The sequence below is a fragment of the Canis lupus genome, chromosome 10 (genome assembly GCF_003254725.2).
Source record: "Canis lupus dingo isolate Sandy chromosome 10, ASM325472v2, whole genome shotgun sequence".
In the NCBI taxonomy this organism is placed as follows: Eukaryota; Metazoa; Chordata; class Mammalia; order Carnivora; family Canidae; genus Canis; species Canis lupus.
This window is the reverse complement of record NC_064252.1, coordinates 32,919,993-32,940,593: the sequence shown is the minus strand read 5'-3', so window position 1 is coordinate 32,940,593 and position 20,601 is coordinate 32,919,993. Positions and strand designations below refer to the sequence as shown.

At 40.7% G+C, this 20,601-nt stretch overlaps 1 protein-coding gene across 3 annotated transcripts in view; it reads left to right on the top strand.

The window, feature by feature from the left end:
• RFX4 (regulatory factor X4) overlaps positions 1–20,601 on the top strand; it is a 162,238-nt gene that overhangs the window by 26,933 nt on the left and 114,704 nt on the right. For 2 of the 3 annotated variants that reach the window (XM_049115348.1, XM_025461929.3), the window contains exon 2: positions 3,047–3,133. The exons of the other annotated variant lie outside the window; for it this stretch is intronic. In XM_049115348.1, coding sequence (XP_048971305.1) covers positions 3,047–3,133 — 87 coding nt within the window. The remainder of the gene's footprint in view (positions 1–3,046; positions 3,134–20,601) is intronic. 3 annotated transcript variants of the gene reach the window in all.

The following is a 20,601-nucleotide window of genomic DNA, read 5'->3' as shown; positions in this document are numbered from 1 at the left end:
TTTGAATGCTCTGAGAACTAACTACAAATGTCCCGAGCAGCAGAGGTGATGGTTCTGCCATATTTGGCACTGCTAGGACCATGATCTGGACCCTCCAGAGTTTATCCTGGATGCCACATGTGCAGGTGGCTATGGTTAAGTAGAAGACAGTCAGATGCAGGGGAACTAGATGGCACAGAAGTGGGAACAACGCCCTCCAAGCAAGAGCTGAAATAAGTGGGATACTTTGACCAGAAAAATGGGGCCATGGTGCCTGGCCTTCTGATCTCTGCCATGTGTGTGAGCGATCACCCTTACTCTGTGTTGCCCCAGGAGAAGAGCTGGGTTGTGGAGTGGCTACAGGCATAGGCCAAGGGGCTAGGGAGACCTGAATGGGTGCCATGGGTGGAGGAAAGGTTACATGATAAGATTTCTTCTCTCTTTCTTTCCTGGTACTTCTGGCCCTCTTCTCTCCCCTCATCACCCCACTCTCTCCTCTCTCTAGTGTTGGGTAATATGGGGGAGAGGCACAGCCATCTGGAAGGTCCTTCCTTGACTTGAGCTCTTGTGGGCTGGTGTCGCACCCTCTTGGCGCTTGGTGTCCAGAGCCAGCTCCCCTCCAGAATGCTACCATGAGTACTTCAGAGAGTGTGTCACCAATCACTGGGGCTTCTCACATCCAGGAATTGGCCCTTTTGAGGACTCCAATTTTAACAGGCCTCATCTTGGCACTGGCGAGTGGGTGACAGGGGGAGTGTTTCCCTTAGTTCCCTGTGTCTGCTGAAAAACGTGTGTGTGTGTGTATGTGTGTGTGCAAGTGCACACATGTGCATGCCCACACACGTGAGAATAACTGGATGTGAATACCTAGCTCGGGAGGGCAGGGCTGGCCCAGAACAAGAGCACTTGCTCTTGGTGCTGTGCTCTGGCGGAGGAAGGGGCTGTCGATTTCAGCAGCTGCCGTCCAAAACCAGCCACGGCGGTTGCCAAGGAAAACGTGCCAGAACTCAAGGGGATTAGAAGATCTGAGATGGAGATATTCTGGAGAGTCCTGAAAAGAATTCTGGAGATTTGTACCCAGATGCATCTTTAGATGCGATGTGATGACAAACACCCACCTTGTGCCATCACAGCTCTGAAAAACCTCACAAGCCATTGGGTTTCTACGTGGTGCAGTCGGTGTCTGGAAGGGGTGACGTTTTAATGTTTTGCATTTCTCTGCTGCTCAGGGTTTCCTCAGAAATACCAGCTTTCCATTTCCTCTTAACAATCTGGCTCCCGTTCCTCCCCTTGGATATTTCCCCCTACTTATTTACAATTTAGGGAGCAGCTTTTAAAAGAGCAGTTTGTTGGGACATAAAATATAAAACAAAAATTGAGCATTTCTCCCTGCTGTTTGCGTTTGCTTCTTCCCCATCCCCCCAGCCTCCACACCGTGGCTCCCTTGCCAGTGTGGCTCCTTTTTTAGAATATGTCGCCTAAGGTGTTAACTTGTGATCTTGCCCTTGGCTCTTTGAATTACGAGGAGTCACATTACTTAATCTAAGCTTCAGTTGCTTTCTAGGAAAAAAATGGAGATTAAAATCTTTATTTCTGGGAGTTGTGGTCAGAATTTGATGGGATAATATAGGTAATATTAGACTAGGTGTTCAGTACGTGCCAGCTTCTATATTATAGAGACAACAATGGGTGGGTGACTACACCGGGCAGAAGGACAAAGCCGTAGGTATAGTCAGCTCTGCTATAACACCACACAGGCATTCCTAAAAATCACTACGTTCTGCAAAACAGCACGATCAAGTCCACAGTTTACTAGAAAAATAAGGGGGCATAACACTCAAAACCTTTCAGTGCACATAAAAAATAGAATCTAATAAAAATGATGGCACAGTTTTGCATATGTTAATTAAATGTTCAAGAGGTGCAGAAATACAATAAATCTGGCACTTCATCTTGGAAAAGACCTGACATTTTGGACGAGGACGTCAGAAAGGCTGCCGCCTGTGAGTTATGGTGAAGCGGTAGAGCGCGGGTTGTCTGGGCAGGTGTAGTACTTCAGCTCACGCGAACAGAAGGAGCTGGTAGGTGTCCGAGGCATGAGCACATGTGAATTTTGCATATTCATGGAGTTTGGTTCAGCTACCCGTGGTTTTCTGCATTCGCCCGATGTTTCTTAGGGAAGAAGTTGAACATAAATAAACACAAAGTTTGCTCTCTGTTCAGATCGTTCCCTAATATATTACTTGCACTAGAACACATGCTTATTTTCCAAACAAGCATTATAGTGGAACTGACTGATGTCGTTGAATGAATGAATGAATGAATGGTAGCTGGTCTACCCAATGGAATAATTATCATGCTACATTGTGGAAAGTGCTTTTGTAGACTTTGGAATTGGATTTCAAAAAACCAGTCTTTTGGATTTTAAAAGTACTACATAGCTATTGCATAGCTTTTAATATCTCCTCCCATAGTGGCTTTCAGGCTGTGCTCAGAAGGTCACCGGGCAAAGGGAGGTAAGCTACAAGAACCTCTGCCCTCCTCCAGTTCATCCAGAACCCTCAGGGTCTTATCTGCTTTCCTTTTTGTTTTTGTTTGAATAAAGGGTTCTGTTGCTAATTTATTGATCTATAAACCACCACCAGTGATTTAGTTGACCAAACTTTGTTTTACAAATGACTTCTAAGGAACGTCTCCTCTATGCAAAGAAAGATAACCCTCAGTTGGTACTACTGGGCTGTGAATACTCTAGAAGTAGTAGAATCTGACCAAGAAATACTCAAGTGGGCTTCAGTCACCATTTTGTCTCCAAACTACTCCACAAAGGCTCATCAGCCGTGGTGCCTTGGGGGGGCGGGGGGCAGTAGGCACGTCCAGGGAAAATCCAGTTCCAGTCAGGGCAGGTCTCAGACAAAAGCCAATGGGCAGTTGAATTGAATGTGTTTATTATGTTCATGTCTTTTCACGAACACCAACAGCAGTTCTGCAATTCTGTGATTTTCTTCCCTCTTTCTCTCTTTCTCTGTTTTTTGTTATTTTGTTTTTTTTGTTTTTTGTTTTTTTTTAGAGAGCTGGATTGAAAGATGTCTCAATGAAAGTGAAAACAAACGTTATTCCAGCCACACATCTCTGGGGAATGTTTCTAATGATGAAAGTAAGTGCTTGAAATTCATTTTTCCACCATGTCCTAAACACAGCCAGTATCCTCATGGGAAGGATAGTGCTTCTTGAATATTCTCCTGGGGCAAGTCACCTGGAACAAGAGACTCTGAAGCCATTTATGGAATACACTAGACCTTCCCTGGGATATTCTGCAATGGGGAATGCAGTGCAGTCAGGTAAACACGGAAACTGAGCCACAGCAAACACTTGCCCTTTACATGTTCATATTGTCTGAGTCCCCGATACACCCCATTAGAGTGATGCTTCAGTTGGGCAAAGGTGGACCCTAAATGGGAAAGGCCATTCTCTGTGTCCTTGTAGATGCAAGATTAAAGTGGCGTGTCATGGGATTGTTGTTTCAGGATCATGAATGTCTTTGCTCTTTGAAAGTAAAGATTCCTCCCAGATCTTGGACTAGAGAATTGGGAGTTAACAGGAAAATATAAACTGCTGAGTTTATACCTTTCCCTGGGTTATGTCAGACTGGGTCTTCTGCACACCTCATATTAAGAGAGAAGACTAACAGGGACTTGTATTTGCCCCTAAACACTAAAGAAGGGACAGCTTATTGTAAATGTAATTTCCAGCAGGGACAGAGTGTCTCTCTCCCTTGGCTGGTTGGCTGGTAAAATGCATCTCCTTTGTGTGGTTTTCTCAAATCATGGGCCAGGGACCGCCTGCTCCATAAACCCCAGCAGTGTTTGCTGGACATGCCAAACAGCTTTCTTCCAGAGTTTCTTCTGGCACTGTTGTTCTTTCATCACAATTTTGCTTCATTTTATAAAATTGAGATAAGTTGAACTTAAAATTCATACATCTTATGTGGATCATCTGATGAATAACTTTTTCTCTTTCATTTTGTATTTCCCTGTGTAACCACCACCCAGAAAAGAGACAGAGCATTTCTAGCACCCCGAGAGGTTCCCTCATGTCTCATTCCTGTTTATAATTTCTGGCCTGAATTTTATCACTATCATTTGGTTTTGCCTGTTTTTGGAACATTATATAAATGGACTTATAGAGTCCGTATTCCTTTTGTACATAGCTCTTTTCACTCAATGTAATATCTGTGAGATGCATCCACACTGTTATTTGTAGCAGTACTTTTTCATTGCTATATAGTATTGCATTGTGTGCATATACCGCAGTTTACACATCCATTTAAATGCTGATGGTACTTAAATTGTCTTAAGTTTTTAATTATTTCTTAAGCATCTCTGAGCATTCTTTGCCTTATTGTGCTAAAATATATATATAACATAAAATTGACCATTTTAACCATTTTAAGTGTACAATTTGGTGACGTTAAGTAAATCCACTTTGTTGTACAACCATCACCACCATCCATCTCCAAAACTTTTTTCATTTTCCCAAACTAAAACTCTAACAATAACTCCCCATTCTTCCCATCCCTGCCTCCCAGTCACTGGCAACTCCTATCCTACTGTCTATCTTTGTGAATTTGACTATATAAATGGAATCACATAGTATTTGTTTTCATGTAAGTGGCTTATTTCACTTGGCATAATATCTTCAGGGTTCATCCATGCTGTAGCATGTATCAGGAATTCCCTTCTTTTTAAAGGCTGGGTGACATTCCATTTTATGTGTATACTGCATTTTGTTTATCTGTTCATCCTTTGATAGACATTTGAGTTGTTTCCACCTTTTGGCTCCTGTGAATAAGGCTGCTGTGAACATGGGAGGACAAATATCTGTTCAAGTTCCTGCTTTCAGTTCTTTTGAGTATGTACCCAGGAGTGGAATTACTGGAACATATGGTAATACTATTTTAAATGTTTTGAGGAATCACCGTACCATATTCCTCATGGACCATTCTGCGTTCCCACCAGTAATACACAAAGGTTCTGGTAGCTCCACACTCTTGCCAGCACTTGTTATTTTCTGTGGGTTTTTTTTATTTTTTATTTTTTTGTGGGTGCAAATTGTTTTTTTAAATTGAAATATAGCTAACACACAATTTGTTTCAGGTGTACGACATAGTGATTACACAACAATATACATTACAAAATGCTCACCATAGTTAAGGGTAATACCATCTGTCACCCTACCATCTGTATTCCCTACCATCTGTATACCATCTGTAATCCATACACTGTACTTTTCATCCCCACAACTTACTTATACCTGGAAGTTTACATCTCCCCCACCTACTTTAACTTTGTTCCACCTCCTCCCCTCTGGCAACCACCGTTTGTTCTCTGTATTTATGAGTCTGTTTCTATTTTTTGTTTGTTTTGTTTTTTAGATTCTTTTTTTTTTTTTTTTTTTATTTATGATAGTCACAGAGAGAGAGAGAGAGGCAGAGACACAGGCAGAGGGAGAAGCAGGCTCCATGCACCGGGAGCCTGACGTGGGATTCGATCCCGGGTCTCCAGGATCGCGCCCTGGGCCAAAGGCAGGCGCTAAACTGCTGCGCCACCCAGGGATCCCTGTTTTTTAGATTCTATGTATAAGTGAAATCATATGGCAGGTGCAGATTTTAGTGTTATCCCAGAATGATTTATTTTTAAATTCAAATTTACTTAATTAACATATAGTGTATTATTAGTTTCAGAGGTAGAGTTCAGTGATTCATTAGTCTCATATAACAACCAGTGCTCATTACATCACGTGCCCTCCTTAATGCCCATCACCCAGTCACCCCATCCTCCCTCCCCTCCAGCAACCCTCAGTTTGTTTCCTATAATGAAGAGTCTTTTATGATTTATATCCCTCTCTGATTTCATCTTTTGTTTTTCTGTCCCTTCCCCCCAAAATAATCCTGTTTTGTTTCTTAAATTCCACTAATGAGTGAGATCATATGATAATTGTCTTTCTCTGACTTATTTTGCTTCCATCCTAATACATGTAAAGTGGCATCTCATGGTTCACATTGTATTTCCTTAGTGATTAGTGATGTTGAGCATCTTTTCATGTGTTTAGTCATCATTCATATATCTTCTTTGGAGAAATGTCTGTTCAAGTCTTTTTACCGATTTTTTAATTGAATTATTTGTTTTTTATTGTTATTGAATTGTTGGAGTTCTTTATATATTTTGCATGTAAACCCCTTATCAGATATATGATTTGCAAATATTGTCTTCCATTCCATGGGTTGCCTTATACTCTGTTGGTTGTGTCTATTGATGCATAGAAGTTCTTAATTTTGATGTAGCCCAGTGTATCTGTTTTTCTTTTGTTGCCTGTGCTTTTGATGTCATAGCCAAGAAATCATTGTCAAGTCTAACACCAGGAAGCTCTTCCTGTATAAGAGTTTTATAGTTTTATCTCCCATGTTTAGGTCTTTGATCTATTTTGAATTAATTTTTGTGTACAACATAAGGTAAGGGTCCAAATTCATTTTTTTGCATATGAATATCCACTTTCCAGCACCATTTGTTGAAAAGATTATCTTTTCTTCATTGAACAGTCTCAACACCCTTGTTAAAAATCATTTAACCAGATGTGAGAGTCTATTGCTGTTCTCCCTATTCTATTCTTTTCATCTGTATATCTATCCTTAGGCTAGCACCACACTATTTTGATTACTGTAGCTTTGTGCTAAGCTGTGTATATGTGTGTATGTAAGTGTGTGATCTTGTCTACTTGCTCTGACCAGGCGTTCCAGGACTATGTTAAATAGAAGTGACAGAGGTCAGCATCCTTGTCTTATTTCTGATCTTAGAGGAAAAGCTTTCAGTCTTTCACCATTGAGTATGATGTTAGCTATGAGTTGTTCATATGGCCTTTCAATGTGTTGAGATAGTTTCCTTCTATTCCTATTTTGTTGAATTTTTTTATCATGAAGGGATGTTAAATTTTGCCAAATGCTTTTTTTTTGCATCCATTGAGATGATCATGTGGCTATACTGTTAGTATAGTGTACAATGTACACCAGTATACCAGTTAGTATAGTGTTACATAGTATAGTGTACATTGTTCGATTTTCCTATGTTGAACCATCCTTGCATTCAAGGAATAAAAAAACACGCACCTGGTCATGTACCTGGTGTACAATCCTTTAACACACTGTCGAATTCTGTTTGCTAGTACTTTATTGAGGACTTTTGTATTAATATTCATGAGGGCTATTGATCTGGAGTTTTCTTTTCTTGTAATGTCTTTGTCTGGCCTTGGTACCAGAGTAATAATGCTGGCTTCATAGAATGAGTTGGGAAGTATTCCCTCCTCTTCTGTTTTTTGGAAGGATTGGTGAGCATTCATATAAATATCGCTTTTGTGATTTGCCTGTTCACCTCCTTTGTCTGTTGGTTTCTTCTTAAGTTGTGTTGTGTCCCTTTCCTTAATGATCCGTAAGGGTTATTTTTATATTCTTAGTAGGAGGCATTTGTCAGCTAAAAGTATCACAAACATTTCTCAGTTTGTAGTCTGCTTTTCATTCTCTTAGTGGTATCTTGTGGTGAACAGAAGTTCTTAATTCAAATAACACTCAGTTTATCAGTGTTTTCCTTTTGTAATTAGTGCTTTTTTGTTTTGTATTAAGAAATCTTTGCCTACCTCTGGGTCATTAAGATATTTTTCATGTTATTATCTAAAAGTTTTATTATTTACCTTTTACTTTTATATCAGAGGACCATCTGCAATTTTTTGTATATGGTGTGAGGGAGGAGTCATAGTTCTTATTTTACTTTTAATTTTTGACTGATAGAGTACCTTTTGTTGGAAAGAATCCTTTACCTGTAAATCAGGAGCTCATATACATGTGGATCTAAGTCTTGACCTTTATTCTGAACCATTGACCTGTTTGTCTATTTTAGAATCTATAAGATTCTTTAAGATTGTTTTGGTTAATTTAAATTCCTAACATTTCCATACAGATTGTAGAATCAGCTTGTCCCTCAGGTATTTTGACTGGGATCACACTGAATGAGCAATCAATTTGGGAAGAATTGACATCTTACCAGCATCAAATTTCCTGTCAATGCAGAACATGAGAGACTCCTAACTCTGGGAAACAAACAAGGGGCGGTAGAAAGGGAAGTGGGTGGGGGGTGGGGGTGACTGGGTGACAGGCACTGAGGGGCACTTGCTGGGATGAGCACCGGATGTTATTCTATATGTTGGCAAATTGAACACCAATAACAAATTTAAAAATTTTTTAAAATTTTCCTGTCAATGTATGTGGCCTCAGGCCTCCATGTATTAAATGGCCTTTAATTTCTCTCAGCAGCGTTTCATAAAATTTAGTGTAGAGGTTTTATGCATCTTTCATTAGATTTATTCCTAGGTAATTAATGTTTTTTAATGCTGTTGTAAGTAGCAGTATTTAAAATTTTTTCCTAATTGTTAGTTGCTAGCATATGAAAATACAGTTGATTTCTTAGATCATGACCATGTCCAACCACTTTGCTAAATTTGTTTTTTAATTATGAGTTTGCTTTTAAAAACACTTCCTGTGGACATAAGCATGTCACTTGAGAATAATGATAGCTTTCCATCTTCTTTTATAGTCTTTATATTATTTTTCTGTGCTTTAGAGACCTTTGTGCAATGTTGAGTTGAAGAGGTGATAGTAAACATCCTCTCCTGTCCCTGACCTAAGGAGAAAAAGGATTTTGTGTTCCACCACTGAACATCATGCTTACTGTGAATTTTGTTTGCAGGTATTCATGATCAAATCTCTAGTTTGCTGAGAGACTTTTCCTGAATGTGTGTTGACCTTTATTAAATGTGTTTTCTGCATCTGTTGAGATGATTGTATGTTTCTCTCCTTTATTTCTAGTTATGTGGTGAATTACATGGATTAAGTTTTAAAAGTTAAGCCAATCTTGCATTCTTGGCATAAATGGCACTTGGACAGAAGTATTATCTTTTTAATCTATTTCTGGGTTGGATTACTTGTTTCGTCTAGAATTTTGGTATCTATTATTTATAAGATTTTATTAGCTTCTGATTTTTCTTTCTTACAATGCCCTTCTCAGATTCTGGTGTCATACAGGCCTCCTAAAAAGAGGTGGGAAGTTTCTTCTTTTTCATTTCTTCTGAAGAGTTTGTGTAAGATTGGCATTACTTACTTCTTAAATGTTAAAAGAATTTAACATTTCCACTGGATTTGACATTTTCTTTGAGGATTATTTTATTACTTGGTTTGTTAGCAATAATAGCAAACTGTTATTTTTAAGGGATTAATTTTGTCTAAAGTTTGAAATTTATTTATATGACATTGTTTAAACTTTCCTTTTCTTTTTCTCATCACACCCAGAATGATGTCTCCCTCTCATTTCTAATATTGACAATCTGTGTTTTCTGTTTTCCTAAATCACTTCTTCCAGAGTTTTTCAATTTTATTAGTCTTTTCAAAGATGCAACCTTTAGCCTTGTTTTTATCAACTGACATCTTTTTTCTATTTCATTTTCTCTGCTCCTCTTCTGTATCTTGCATCCTTCCTTCTACTATCTTTGAGTTTAACTTTTTGTCTCTTTCTAGCTTTTGAGACAGTCTCTTAGATCATTGATTCTAACCTTTTCCATAATGGGCATTTAAGGTTACAAATTTTCCTCTAAGCACTGATTAAATGTATCCCATAATTTTTCTGATGTCCTACTTTCATTATCATTCACTTAAATGCATGTTCCAATTTCTATTGTGATTTCTCCTTTTTCTCCTGGTTTACTTGGAAATCCATTGCTTAGTTTTCCAAACATTTGGTTATTTCTGTTATTGGTTTCTATTATAATTCCATCTTGGTCAGAGAATGTATTCTGTACAACTTCAATATTTAAAATTGTCTAGACTTGCTTTTTGTCCTGACAGATGGTCTATTTTGGCAAATGCCCGTGTACACTTGTGAAGAATGTGTATTCAGCAGATATTGGATGAAGTCAGACAGATAAAGTTGTCAATGGTATATCATTTTTCATCTTCCTATTTCCAACTTTTCTGAATTAAGGTTTTTAATATGTGTTTTTAAAAGTCCAGTCTGATCGTCTGTATCTTAAATTGTAATATTTACATCATTTGAATGTAATGCACTTAAATTAAATTACATTGTTGGGTTTAAAATCAACAAACTTACTTTAATTTTGATTTGTCCCATCTGTCTTTATTTCTTTATTCTTTCCCTTTTGCTTTTTTGGGAGAGATGATGCAGTTTAACAATTTTTCTTTGATGTTTTCCTCTGCTAACTTTAAAATGACATATTCTTTTCAGGTGGTCCTCTCATGTTCACCTTACATTACCCCTTCTCCCATTTCCAGCCCAGTCATGAACATGCTCACACTTTAGCCCCATTTACCTCTGTCTGCCTTCTGTACTATTACCTTTATGCATTTTACTTCTACGTGTTTATTATTGTTGTTTTAAACAGTCAATATTTCTTTATATTTATCCACATATTTACCTTTTACAGGGCTCTTGATTTATGTCAGCAAGTCTGTGTTTCCACCTGGGATCAGCTTTACTTAAATCCAAATAAACTCTTTTGGTATTTTGTGTAGTGCAATGCTGTGTAGTATAGAGCATGAAAATCATTTTTATTTTACCTGTATTTTTTGAAGGACATTTTTGCTGGATCTAGGATCCTAGGTTGGTAAGTTTTTTCCTGCTTTCAATGCTTTAAAGTTGTCATTCCATTGTCTTCTGGTTTCTAAAAGGTAGTCATCAGACTTATTTTTACTCCTTTGAATGCAATGTGTCTTTTTGTCTCTGGCTGCCTTTAAGATTCTTCTCTTTGTGTTTAGTTTTCAGCACTTTGACTACAAAGTATATAGTTAAGGTTTTCTTATACTTTTTCTTCTTGAGGTTTACTGAATTTCTTGAATCTGTGGATTGTTTTTCATCAAATTGGTAAAATTCTTGACTATTGTGTCTTCAAATATTTTTTCTGCCCCATTTTCTCTTACCTGCTTCTGGGACTCCAGTTATGTGAATACTAGACCTTTTGACTGTACCTCCTGTGTTTCTTATGCTCAGCTCTGATTTGTCCATGTTTCTTTCTTTATACCTCAGTTTGGTGTTGTCTGTTGACTTCCCTCTCAGTTCTCAAATCTAATTTTCTGGGGATCCCTGGTGGCTCAGTGGTTCAGCACCTGCCTTTGGCCCAGGGCATGATCAGGATCATGATCCTAATCCAGGGAGTCCCAGGATCGAGTCCCGCTTTGGGGTCCTGCATGGAGCCTGCTTCTCCCTCTGCCTGTGTCTCTGCCTCTCTCTCTCTCTCTCTCTCTGTGTGTGTGTGTGTGTGTATGTGTGTGTCTATCATGAATAAATAAATAGAATCTTTTAAAAATTAAAAAAATCTAATTTTCTGCTATGTCCAGACTAATATTAAGCCTATACAAATGATCTAAATTTCGGACATTGTATTCTGTCTTCTACGGTAGATGTCCATTTGATTTTTCTTTTTTCCCCAAATCTCAGTTGATATTCCCCATTTTCATCTGATTTGTCCATCATTTCCTCTATTTTGACCATCTTTTTCTCTGTCTTCTTAACCATATTGACCATGGTTTTGTTTCGTGGCCTTTTGGCTAAGATCAAGTGTAAAGTCCCGGTAACTGTAACTTAACTATAATGTTTGAGTCATCTCTGGATTAATGTCTATGACCTGATTTTTTTCTTTGGATTTCAGGGTTTTGGTCCTGTTTTTCAGGATGCCTTATAGTTTTTGATTTGATGCTGATATTAGGGATATAAAGTTAGAGAGTCTTTGGGTGAATTATGTTAACTTCCTCTGAAGGGTGTTAAACTTTTTTCCAGCAGACTGATTAGAGAACCAACAGGTCTCTTCAATCCTGTCAAGTCTTGGTGAAGTCTGATCTGTTATAGTCTTGTCTGTGCTACTAGGATGCAGTTTTTACTCCTAACTCAGAGCCTTTCTGGGTCCACAGCTAAAAGCTCTGGGTGCTGACCAACTTCCTTTACCTGATCCAGCTTGAACTCCAACCTTTGACTCCGCCACTAATCAGTGGTTAGTTGATCAGTTCTTCAGACTCTAAGTTGATGTTTTCTCCTTGGGTTTTTGGTTTCTTACTCTCTGCACGAGTGAGTAAACTAAAGATTTGAGGGAAATTATAACACAGGTGAGTATGTTTCCTTCTCTGTGACTCTTCTCTCTGGAACAGTGCTCCTTAGGTCTGAGTCACTTGTCATCTCCAACTCTGACTTCAGCTCAACCAACCACACTCTTTGCTTGGGTTCTGTTTCCCAGTGAGGCAGTTGAGAAGCATCCCCAGGGAAAATTTAGGGTGAAGTGGAGGGCACATCCTGTGCTTCCTTTCTCTCAAGGCCTGTGGCTCCTCTAGTCCTACCTGCATTGATTGCCCTCTGATGTCTTCAAATAGCTGTCCTAGCTTTTACAGTTGTTTCAGTGAACGTACTAATCCACTGCAAGCGATCTCACCATGGGGAGACTAAGAGTCTGGTTAACACCGATGTTAGACAGGGAAATTTAGACTTGAATTGGTAAAGTGACTTTCTAAGATTGCTCAGAGAGTCAGTGCCAGTGCCAGGTCTAGAGTGGGGGCTGCCTGACTCCTATCTGGATAAAAGAACAAAGAAGTTGCTGTCCACATGTTGTTTTTGTTTTTAAAACACAAAAGTTACATTTAAAAATATATCCCCTGGCTGTGAGTCAGTCATGTGTGTGTATTTTTGGAAAATCTAGGAAAAAATATATGAGGAAGAAAAATAATTGCCTCTAATCTTACCATCCAGGGGCAACAACTCCTGATACCCTCTGGTCTTTCTTCTTCAGTATATATTGTTAAGCAAACTTATATATGTATATGTTTATAGTGACAGGTATATATGGCTGTCATCTACTAAGCCACAAGTGCTCTAATTCCATGACCCCATTCAAATCTCACAGTGGTCTTAGGATGCCTCTTATAATGAGCCTCATCTTACATATTTGAACACTGAGGCTCGAAGGGGTTAAGTAATTCACCCAATGTATGTGGCTAGTAAGTGGTAGAGCTAAGATTTGAACCCTGGTCTGTCCATCTGCCTTTGAACATTAGTCATTTAGTCTTTGCAGACTAAAGACTTTTCTGTCTCTCAGAAGGCAGTACTTCAAAGACCTGCCATTGAGGATTTTATAACTTGTCCATAGGAATACCAAGACCAGAGCTAAGAGTGCTCATCACCCGTTTTCAGTAGCTGATGAGCATACCAGTACTTGTCTGTGCCTTGTTATGTCTTCTGCTTAGAAGCTCCATGAGGACAGGAATGCTGTGGGGTTCTCTATTGTAATCCCAGGGCCTGGTACATAGAGGGGGCTCAGGAGGTGGTTGAAATTTTTTAAAATATGAGGAAGAACCCATCAGATTTAGTATTTTAAAAATGCTTTGGATTGTAAGGAGGCTGACAGTGGTTTAAACAATGTGGATATTTATTATCTTATTTAACTAAAAGATGGGAGGTAAGATTCCAGCTCAGCATCATCCAGGACTCAAACTCTATGTGTCTTTATAAGTCTTTCCAGATTGTTGGCTTTTGTCCTCATGTTCATATCTTGTGGTCACAAAATAGCTGCTTTAAATAATAGGCATCAGGTCCACATTTAAGACAGGTGGATGGAGAAAGGGGAAGTGCCAGTTAGCTTTCCTCTTATGTGTCTTACTCTTACCAGAAAACAACAAACTCTTTCCTAGGAGCTCCCAGTAGACTTTTTTTTTTTTTTTAACAATGTTTGTGTTGAGAATGCTATCCTTTGTAGCTTGAAAGGAAGGATAGGTGACTGAATATTTGCCAAAATAATAGAAAAAAATGAATTACTCTTAATGGTTGCACAGCCTCAGGCCAGATCCAGCCCACCTTCTGTTTTATACAGCCCAGAATCTAAGATGCTTTCATTTCTGTTTTATTTTTAATTGTTAAAGAGTAGAGGAAAAAAAAATGAAGAATATGTGACAGGCATCATCTATGGCCCCTGAAAGCCTAAAAATGTTACCATCTGGCTCTTTACAGAAAAAGTTTGCCAGCCCCTGGCTTGGACAAGTAAGGATTTTCCTCTAGGGCTGTCCCTTCATTGCCCTGAATAAATCTGGGTTTTACTAGTAAGCAGGAAAAAAATGAAAAATTGGCTATTTGAGTGGCTAGCAAAAGTGTCTCCTAGAGTTTATGTCTGAACCAGGCGAAGAAGGTAGAAATGCCTTCCCAGAGTGATGTGAGAGACATTAACATCCCACCTGATGAGAAAGATTTCTCCCAGTGGCCTGAGTAATGGCTTGACATTAGCACCAGGGGTCCTGGTTAAGTGAAATGGAGTGGGATAATAATCCATTTATTAGCTTAGAATTTAAAAACTGAGGCTCAGAGAAGTTATTTGCTCAAAATCATTACTCTTAGGTAATGCTAGAGTCATTAACTGCTACCCACGTCTTCTGATTTCTATGTAGTCCTCTTCCTATTATGCCATTTTTAGCAGCTCAGAAGACAGGGATTTAATTGAGCAACAAGAGCTTCAGTGAGCATGAGGATATGGGACCTGAGATATCTTGATGGAACGTAGTTGAGAAGAATAATCTGGATCAGTGAGGTCAAGCCTTAAATGCCTGATGAGAGAAGATCTGCACAGGAGTGGATGAGTTATTTACCATAATTCAGCTCTCATAAATGCCCATTTCCAATCTGAACAAATTGCATTTTCTCTCAAGCATTATTAGTGGGTTTTTACGTTTCTGATGACATACTCACCAACATAGAGGGAGACTTTGAATGTAAAGCATCGTCAGGTCAGGACTGTTTAGAGCATCGTGTCCAGTGAGATGAGCCAAGAACACGGATTGAGAAGAATTGTATGGGTGGAATAGAAGTTCCTGCAGAAGATTCCCTGAGCACTTACTGCATACAGGACTATGTAGATAATCCCAAGTTATACAAGGAAGGAAAAAGCAGAGCGTCAGTATTAAATTAGAAACTGAAGTAAATATTATTCAGTATTCACTGATATATTGACTATCATAGTAACATATTTATTCAATACTAAATACATTCAGCATCAGACAGTATGCTAGGCATGATCACAACTACAATTTCCTTTAATCCTTAGGGAGGGAGGTATTTCTACAGGCAGATGAGGAAACAGATTCAGAGGTTGTGGCACTTACTCAGTGTCATAGCAAGTAGGTGGCAGAGTTAAGACCCAAAATTAGCACGGTCTGATTTTACAGCTTTCTCTCTTCCTACCACATAAATAGCCTGTTTTGTGGATCTGTGCTCTCCAGGAATTTTTAATCTAAAAGGGAAGCTCAGGCCCACTCTTGAATAATAATAAGAGACTGTATGTAATCGATTCCATTTGAATGAGGCAAGGTGTTCTATCTTGGCTCACCAAGTGTGCTTCTGGGCTCCAGCAAACTTCACTGGAAGCTTGTTGGAAATACTTGTTAGAATCTCAGGCCTACTCCAGACCCACCGGAACATGCTTTGCATCTTAACATGACCCCCAGGTGATTAGAATGCATGTTAAAGTTGGGAAAGGTCACAGGTTGGAAGGTGACTAGGGAAGCATCTTGGAGGAGATGGCATTTGTATTGGGCCTCAGAGAATCCATGTGGTCCCTTTAAGTGGTGATGGTAGAGGGCTTTTTTTTTTGTGGCAGAAAGCCACAAAAAAAGATTTTGAGCTTGGAGAGGTTGTTGACTTGAGAGAGGTTGAAAGATCGTGGGACACCGGGCTGGGGAGGTGAGTTTGGGCCATATTATTGAGGAACTTAAATTCTAAATACAGGGTTTGGAATCTGATAGCTAAGATGCCTCTGAGGGAGGTGGGTGGAGGAGTGACAAATCAAAGTGGCATTTTCAGAAGGTTAACATGGAGATTATTCCATGCAGATGGATTAGAGCCAGGACACTTTGGAGGCTTCCACCTAGTCCAGGCTCAAGGGGATGAGGCTATAGTGCAGGGAGATGGATTAATAGGATGGAGAGGATTGGAGAGATGAGAATAGGTCCCTATGGCAGGGAGCCAGTGGGATTCCTTTGGGATTCCTGTTGGCCTCCTTGCAAAATAGAACAAGTTCAGTTCAATGTGACCCAGATGTACCCAAATCCCTCACCATCTAATTCAGTGACTCCAGCCTCTATCTTGTATCCTACATGGGAGTCCAGAGTCTGCCCTTTATTCGAAAGGGTTACTAACTATGTGTGTTGGGGAGCTGGGTGGAGGTGTGGAAAGGGGCTCCTATTTCTCCAGAGACAGTCCACAGTGTGTCCTGTTCCCTCCCCACTTTGGCGGTTCCTTCCTGGCTATTCTGTCTCGCCTGCGTCACTCAACATGCAGCCCTCACCAGCACATCATGACTGTTACCGACTGTCCGGTGGTGACGGAGGATTCATACAGCACAAGGCAGGAGAAAGTTGGCATTAGTGGCATGGTGGCATACAATTGGGGTTGCAGCAGGTCATGGTTTCATGTAACTCATCACTATCCTATTAAAATCTCCTCACATTGCAGGGCTGTATGGTACCTCTCTCACCCCTCTCTGCTCACTTGGCATGTCAATTTATTATCCAGTTTGAGATCTTGTAACTTCCTAAGATGGCTTTTAAAGAAGGGGCAGTGTAACTAAACTTTATCATATTCCCACCGAGTTGTGGACAAAGCCCCCTGCCAATAGCAGAAAGGCATTCTGACAAGTCCCAGAGCAAGAGCAAGGGTACAGGCAGAGTGAGGAGTCCCGGGAGCTGGGGGCGGGGGGTGGGGGGAGAGGGTGGCCTTCACAGGAAGTCCTCCCATGGTGACTTTTAACACTCTGATGGCCCTCATGGGGTGTCTGCTGCAGTGTTCATCCTAGCTGGGAAGCAAAGTGCAAGATTGCTGGCGGCTGATGAGGCCACGGTTTAAGACAACCCCCAGACTCCTCCCTTTCCTCAGCCAACCACTCTGGCATCACAGGCTCCCCTTCCTATCCTCCTTCCTGTCTGTCTGTCCTCTCCTCCCGCTGTCACCTGTGCTTGGAGCACACTGCCAGGGCCCCTCTGTACTTCTGCTTAGTCCCTCCATGGGCTGTAACTACCTGAGGGCAGGGGAGCATGCTTAGTTGTGTCACTGACTATAATAGGGCCTGGTACATAATGGGTGCAGAGTGTTTGTTACGTAAATGGATGTTAGAACAGCAAAATACTGTAAAGTCACTCCAGGTTTTGAGTATTCATAATTTGTTTGCAGTTTCTGGCATTCCAGGACCACTTAACCCTATGAATAGATACTTCCTTCAGATACTCCCTCCCTAATAGAGGAGCTTTTAATTTGTCCACACTTAGAGTACTTCATATGTTCCAAAATTAAAATGCCTTAAAGGTATTCCTTGAGAAGCCTCGGTCCCACCCCTATCTTCCCACCCCTCTGCTCCCTAGAGGTGCATGTTTTTATTTGTTTGTTGTGTATTCCTCCAGTATTTTGTTTCTTTATGCAAATAAAAATTCCAACATATGTTCTTTTTTGGCACTTTTTAATATTTATTTATTTATTTAGATTTTCATTAGTGTATTTGGCAAATCTCACAAATAGCATGCATAATACATCAGTATATAGCTCTCATGTCTTAAATCCTAATATAAGTAATTTTTATTTTTATTTTTTGTATATTTTTTATTGGAGTTCGATTTACCAACATACAGTATAACACCCAGTTTAAAAAAAAAGAGAGAGATTTTATTTTTAAGTAATCTCTATGAAACCCAATGTGGGGCCTGAACCCACAAGCCAGGGCCAAGAGTTGCATGCTCCAGTGACTGAACCAGCCAGGCACCCCGTTTTTTTTGCCACTTTCTAACCTAGAAAAAGAGAGCAGCTCATATGCATTTTGCTGTGGCTTGCTTTTTTCACTTAATAAGAAACCCCGGGGTGTCCCGTATCATCAGTAAACGCAGAGAGCATCCTCATTCTTTTCTTGTTTTTCATCTTTTTTTCCCCCAGTTGTGTAGCTTTCTGCTGTGAGGATGTATCGTAATTTAGTTCACCAGATGAGCGCCGGGTGTTCTGGATCTTTACCATTACAGACAAGCTGCAACGACTAACCTTGCGTTTGGTCATTCCTCGCGTGTCCACGTGTAGCTGTGGGCTCTGTTCCCAGACGTGGGACTGCGGGATAAAGGGCCTGTGGGATTTCAGGAGGTTCTGCCAATGACCTCCTCAGGGGGAGGCACCATTTCTCACGCACCCCCCACGAGGTGGGAGGGGACCTGCTTCCTGAAGCTTCGCAGCAGAGTTGTGTGGTCGAGGTTTGGATCGTTGCCAATCGGATTGAGAAATGGTATTTTAGGGCAGTTTTCATTTTCACTAATTGAGATTAATCATCTCTTCACATCTCAAGAACATTTGTATTTTTTCCATCAACTGTGTGTCAGATGCTTTGCCTATTTTTTTCCTCTTGGTTCTTAGTCTTTTCCCTTCTGATTTTATTGGTGCGCTCTGCGGTGGGAGATGAGATAGTTGTCTGTGGCATGAGTGCAATTTTCCCAAGCACATTATTATCTTTCTACTTAAGGTCTAGGGTTTTTTTCATCCCCACATAGAAGTTTTGGATTTCTTACGTAGGAAAATTTACCAATATTTTCTTTTATGGCTTTTGGGTTTTGTATCAAAATTTTGTATCAAAAAGAAAGACTTTTTCTTGCTCCAGGGTTCTGAAGGAATTCACCCCGAGGAGTTAAAAGGAGGCAGGTGTGGGCCCCCTCAGAGCAGTGCTGCCAACATCACAGTCTTGTTTGGGACTTAGCCCTGTTCCCACGGGGAAAAGGGTTTACTGCCAGGGGCTGATGCCCACTGCCAAAGGCCTAGGTCCAGACACCCTGATCATCAGCTGGTGTCCTTCGTAGTGGCAGGGAAGGGGCTGGATAAAGGGAAATGAAATGTTTGGCAGCCCCATGTTTCCAACAGGTGAGGTCTGGCCAGGTGCAGTCAGGTTAGTGTAATGAAAGGAAATAGAATTAGAACTTTGAAGTGAAATTTGAGACTTACATAAACTTGAACCTTTCCTGGGACTTGAAAAGAAGTAATTAATTTAGAAACTTTCTCCCTCAGTATTAAACTCTGCCACACTGGCTCCAGGCAGGAAATAGTCTAGAATGGGCTCCCAAATATCGTGAATTCAATCAGCAGATATTAGGCAGATAATATGTTCCCTAAGATGTTTAGTGCAGTATTAGAGGTTGCAAGAGAGTGAGGCTCATAATGTTTGGGTTCAGAAAGTTTCTTTTATTTTTTTTTTAAGATTTTATTTATTAACTCATGAGACACACACAGAGAGAGAGGCAGAGACACAGGCAGAGGGAGAAGCAGGCTCCCTGCAGGGAGCCTGATGCGGGACTTGATCCCAGGACCCCGGGGTCATGCCCTGAGCTGCAGGCAGATGTTCAACCATGGAGCCAGCCGGGGGTTCCAGGAAGTTTCAATGCTAACTAGACTGGGCCTTCTGTCTCCACCACTAGCTGGTCGACCTCATACAGATTGCTTCCCACTTCTCTGAACCTCCATTTCTTTCTCTGTAAAGGGGGACAATATTAATAATCAGTCCTAAAATTGATTAAGCACTAAGTGTGCCTCAAGCCCTGTATTTGATGTTTCATGTACATTAAGCCATCGGTCTTGGTCAGCTCTGAAAATTCAATTCAGAGAAGTAAAGAATGCCCGGCACATTATAAATCCTCGGCCAAGATTCTCTGGGAGTATTATTATTTGTATGCTTATGAAATCAGATGGGTAGGCATAATTTCATTCATTCATTCATTCATTCATTCATTCATTCATTCATTCATTCTACAAATACTTCGGGGGCCCGGCCCAGGGTGGATACTGGAGCCACAGTGGCAAGGCAGTCTGTGCTCCACGGAGCTTACCAACTAGCAAGGCAGGCAGGCTGGCGGGCAGGCAGTGGCCACATCCCGTGAGGACTTTGCTAGGGGCCAGCCAGGGTGCGGGGAATGCCAGGAGGAGCAAAGAGCCCTGTCCCAGAGATCGGGCTTGCCAAACGTGGCCTTCTGGACAGGATGGGGATCCAGGTGCGTTGCCCCTCCAGAAGAGTATTCTAGTACATACTATATTGTTACTATTACAGTAATAACTGTTATAACTGTCATGGTAATAGGGAATACTTAGGTAGCATGTATCTTGTGCCAGGAGTGGTTAATTAATCCTTACAATATGTGCCTGGTGTTTTTATCCCTGTTTTTTCAGAAAGGAAATTAAGGTACCAAAAGGTTGTTTGAGGTCACACAGCTGGCAAGTGCTGGAGCCTGGAAATTTGGCCTCTGAGTTTCTATTGAGAGGTGGATCCACAGAGGGAACGGAGGTTCTCGCCACGGGGAATTGGACTGAGATTCCCACAGTGTGTTTGGAGGCCACAGAGGGAGAGCAGGACAGAGTGGCAGTGAGCAGCATCCTGCCGTCTGGTTTTAAGCAGACGGCTGCTCTCTGGCTCTGGTAGGATGAGCAGGGTGGGTGTTGAGAATGAATGGCCCCGCCTGTGCTGTGAGTGCCTCCAGGACTC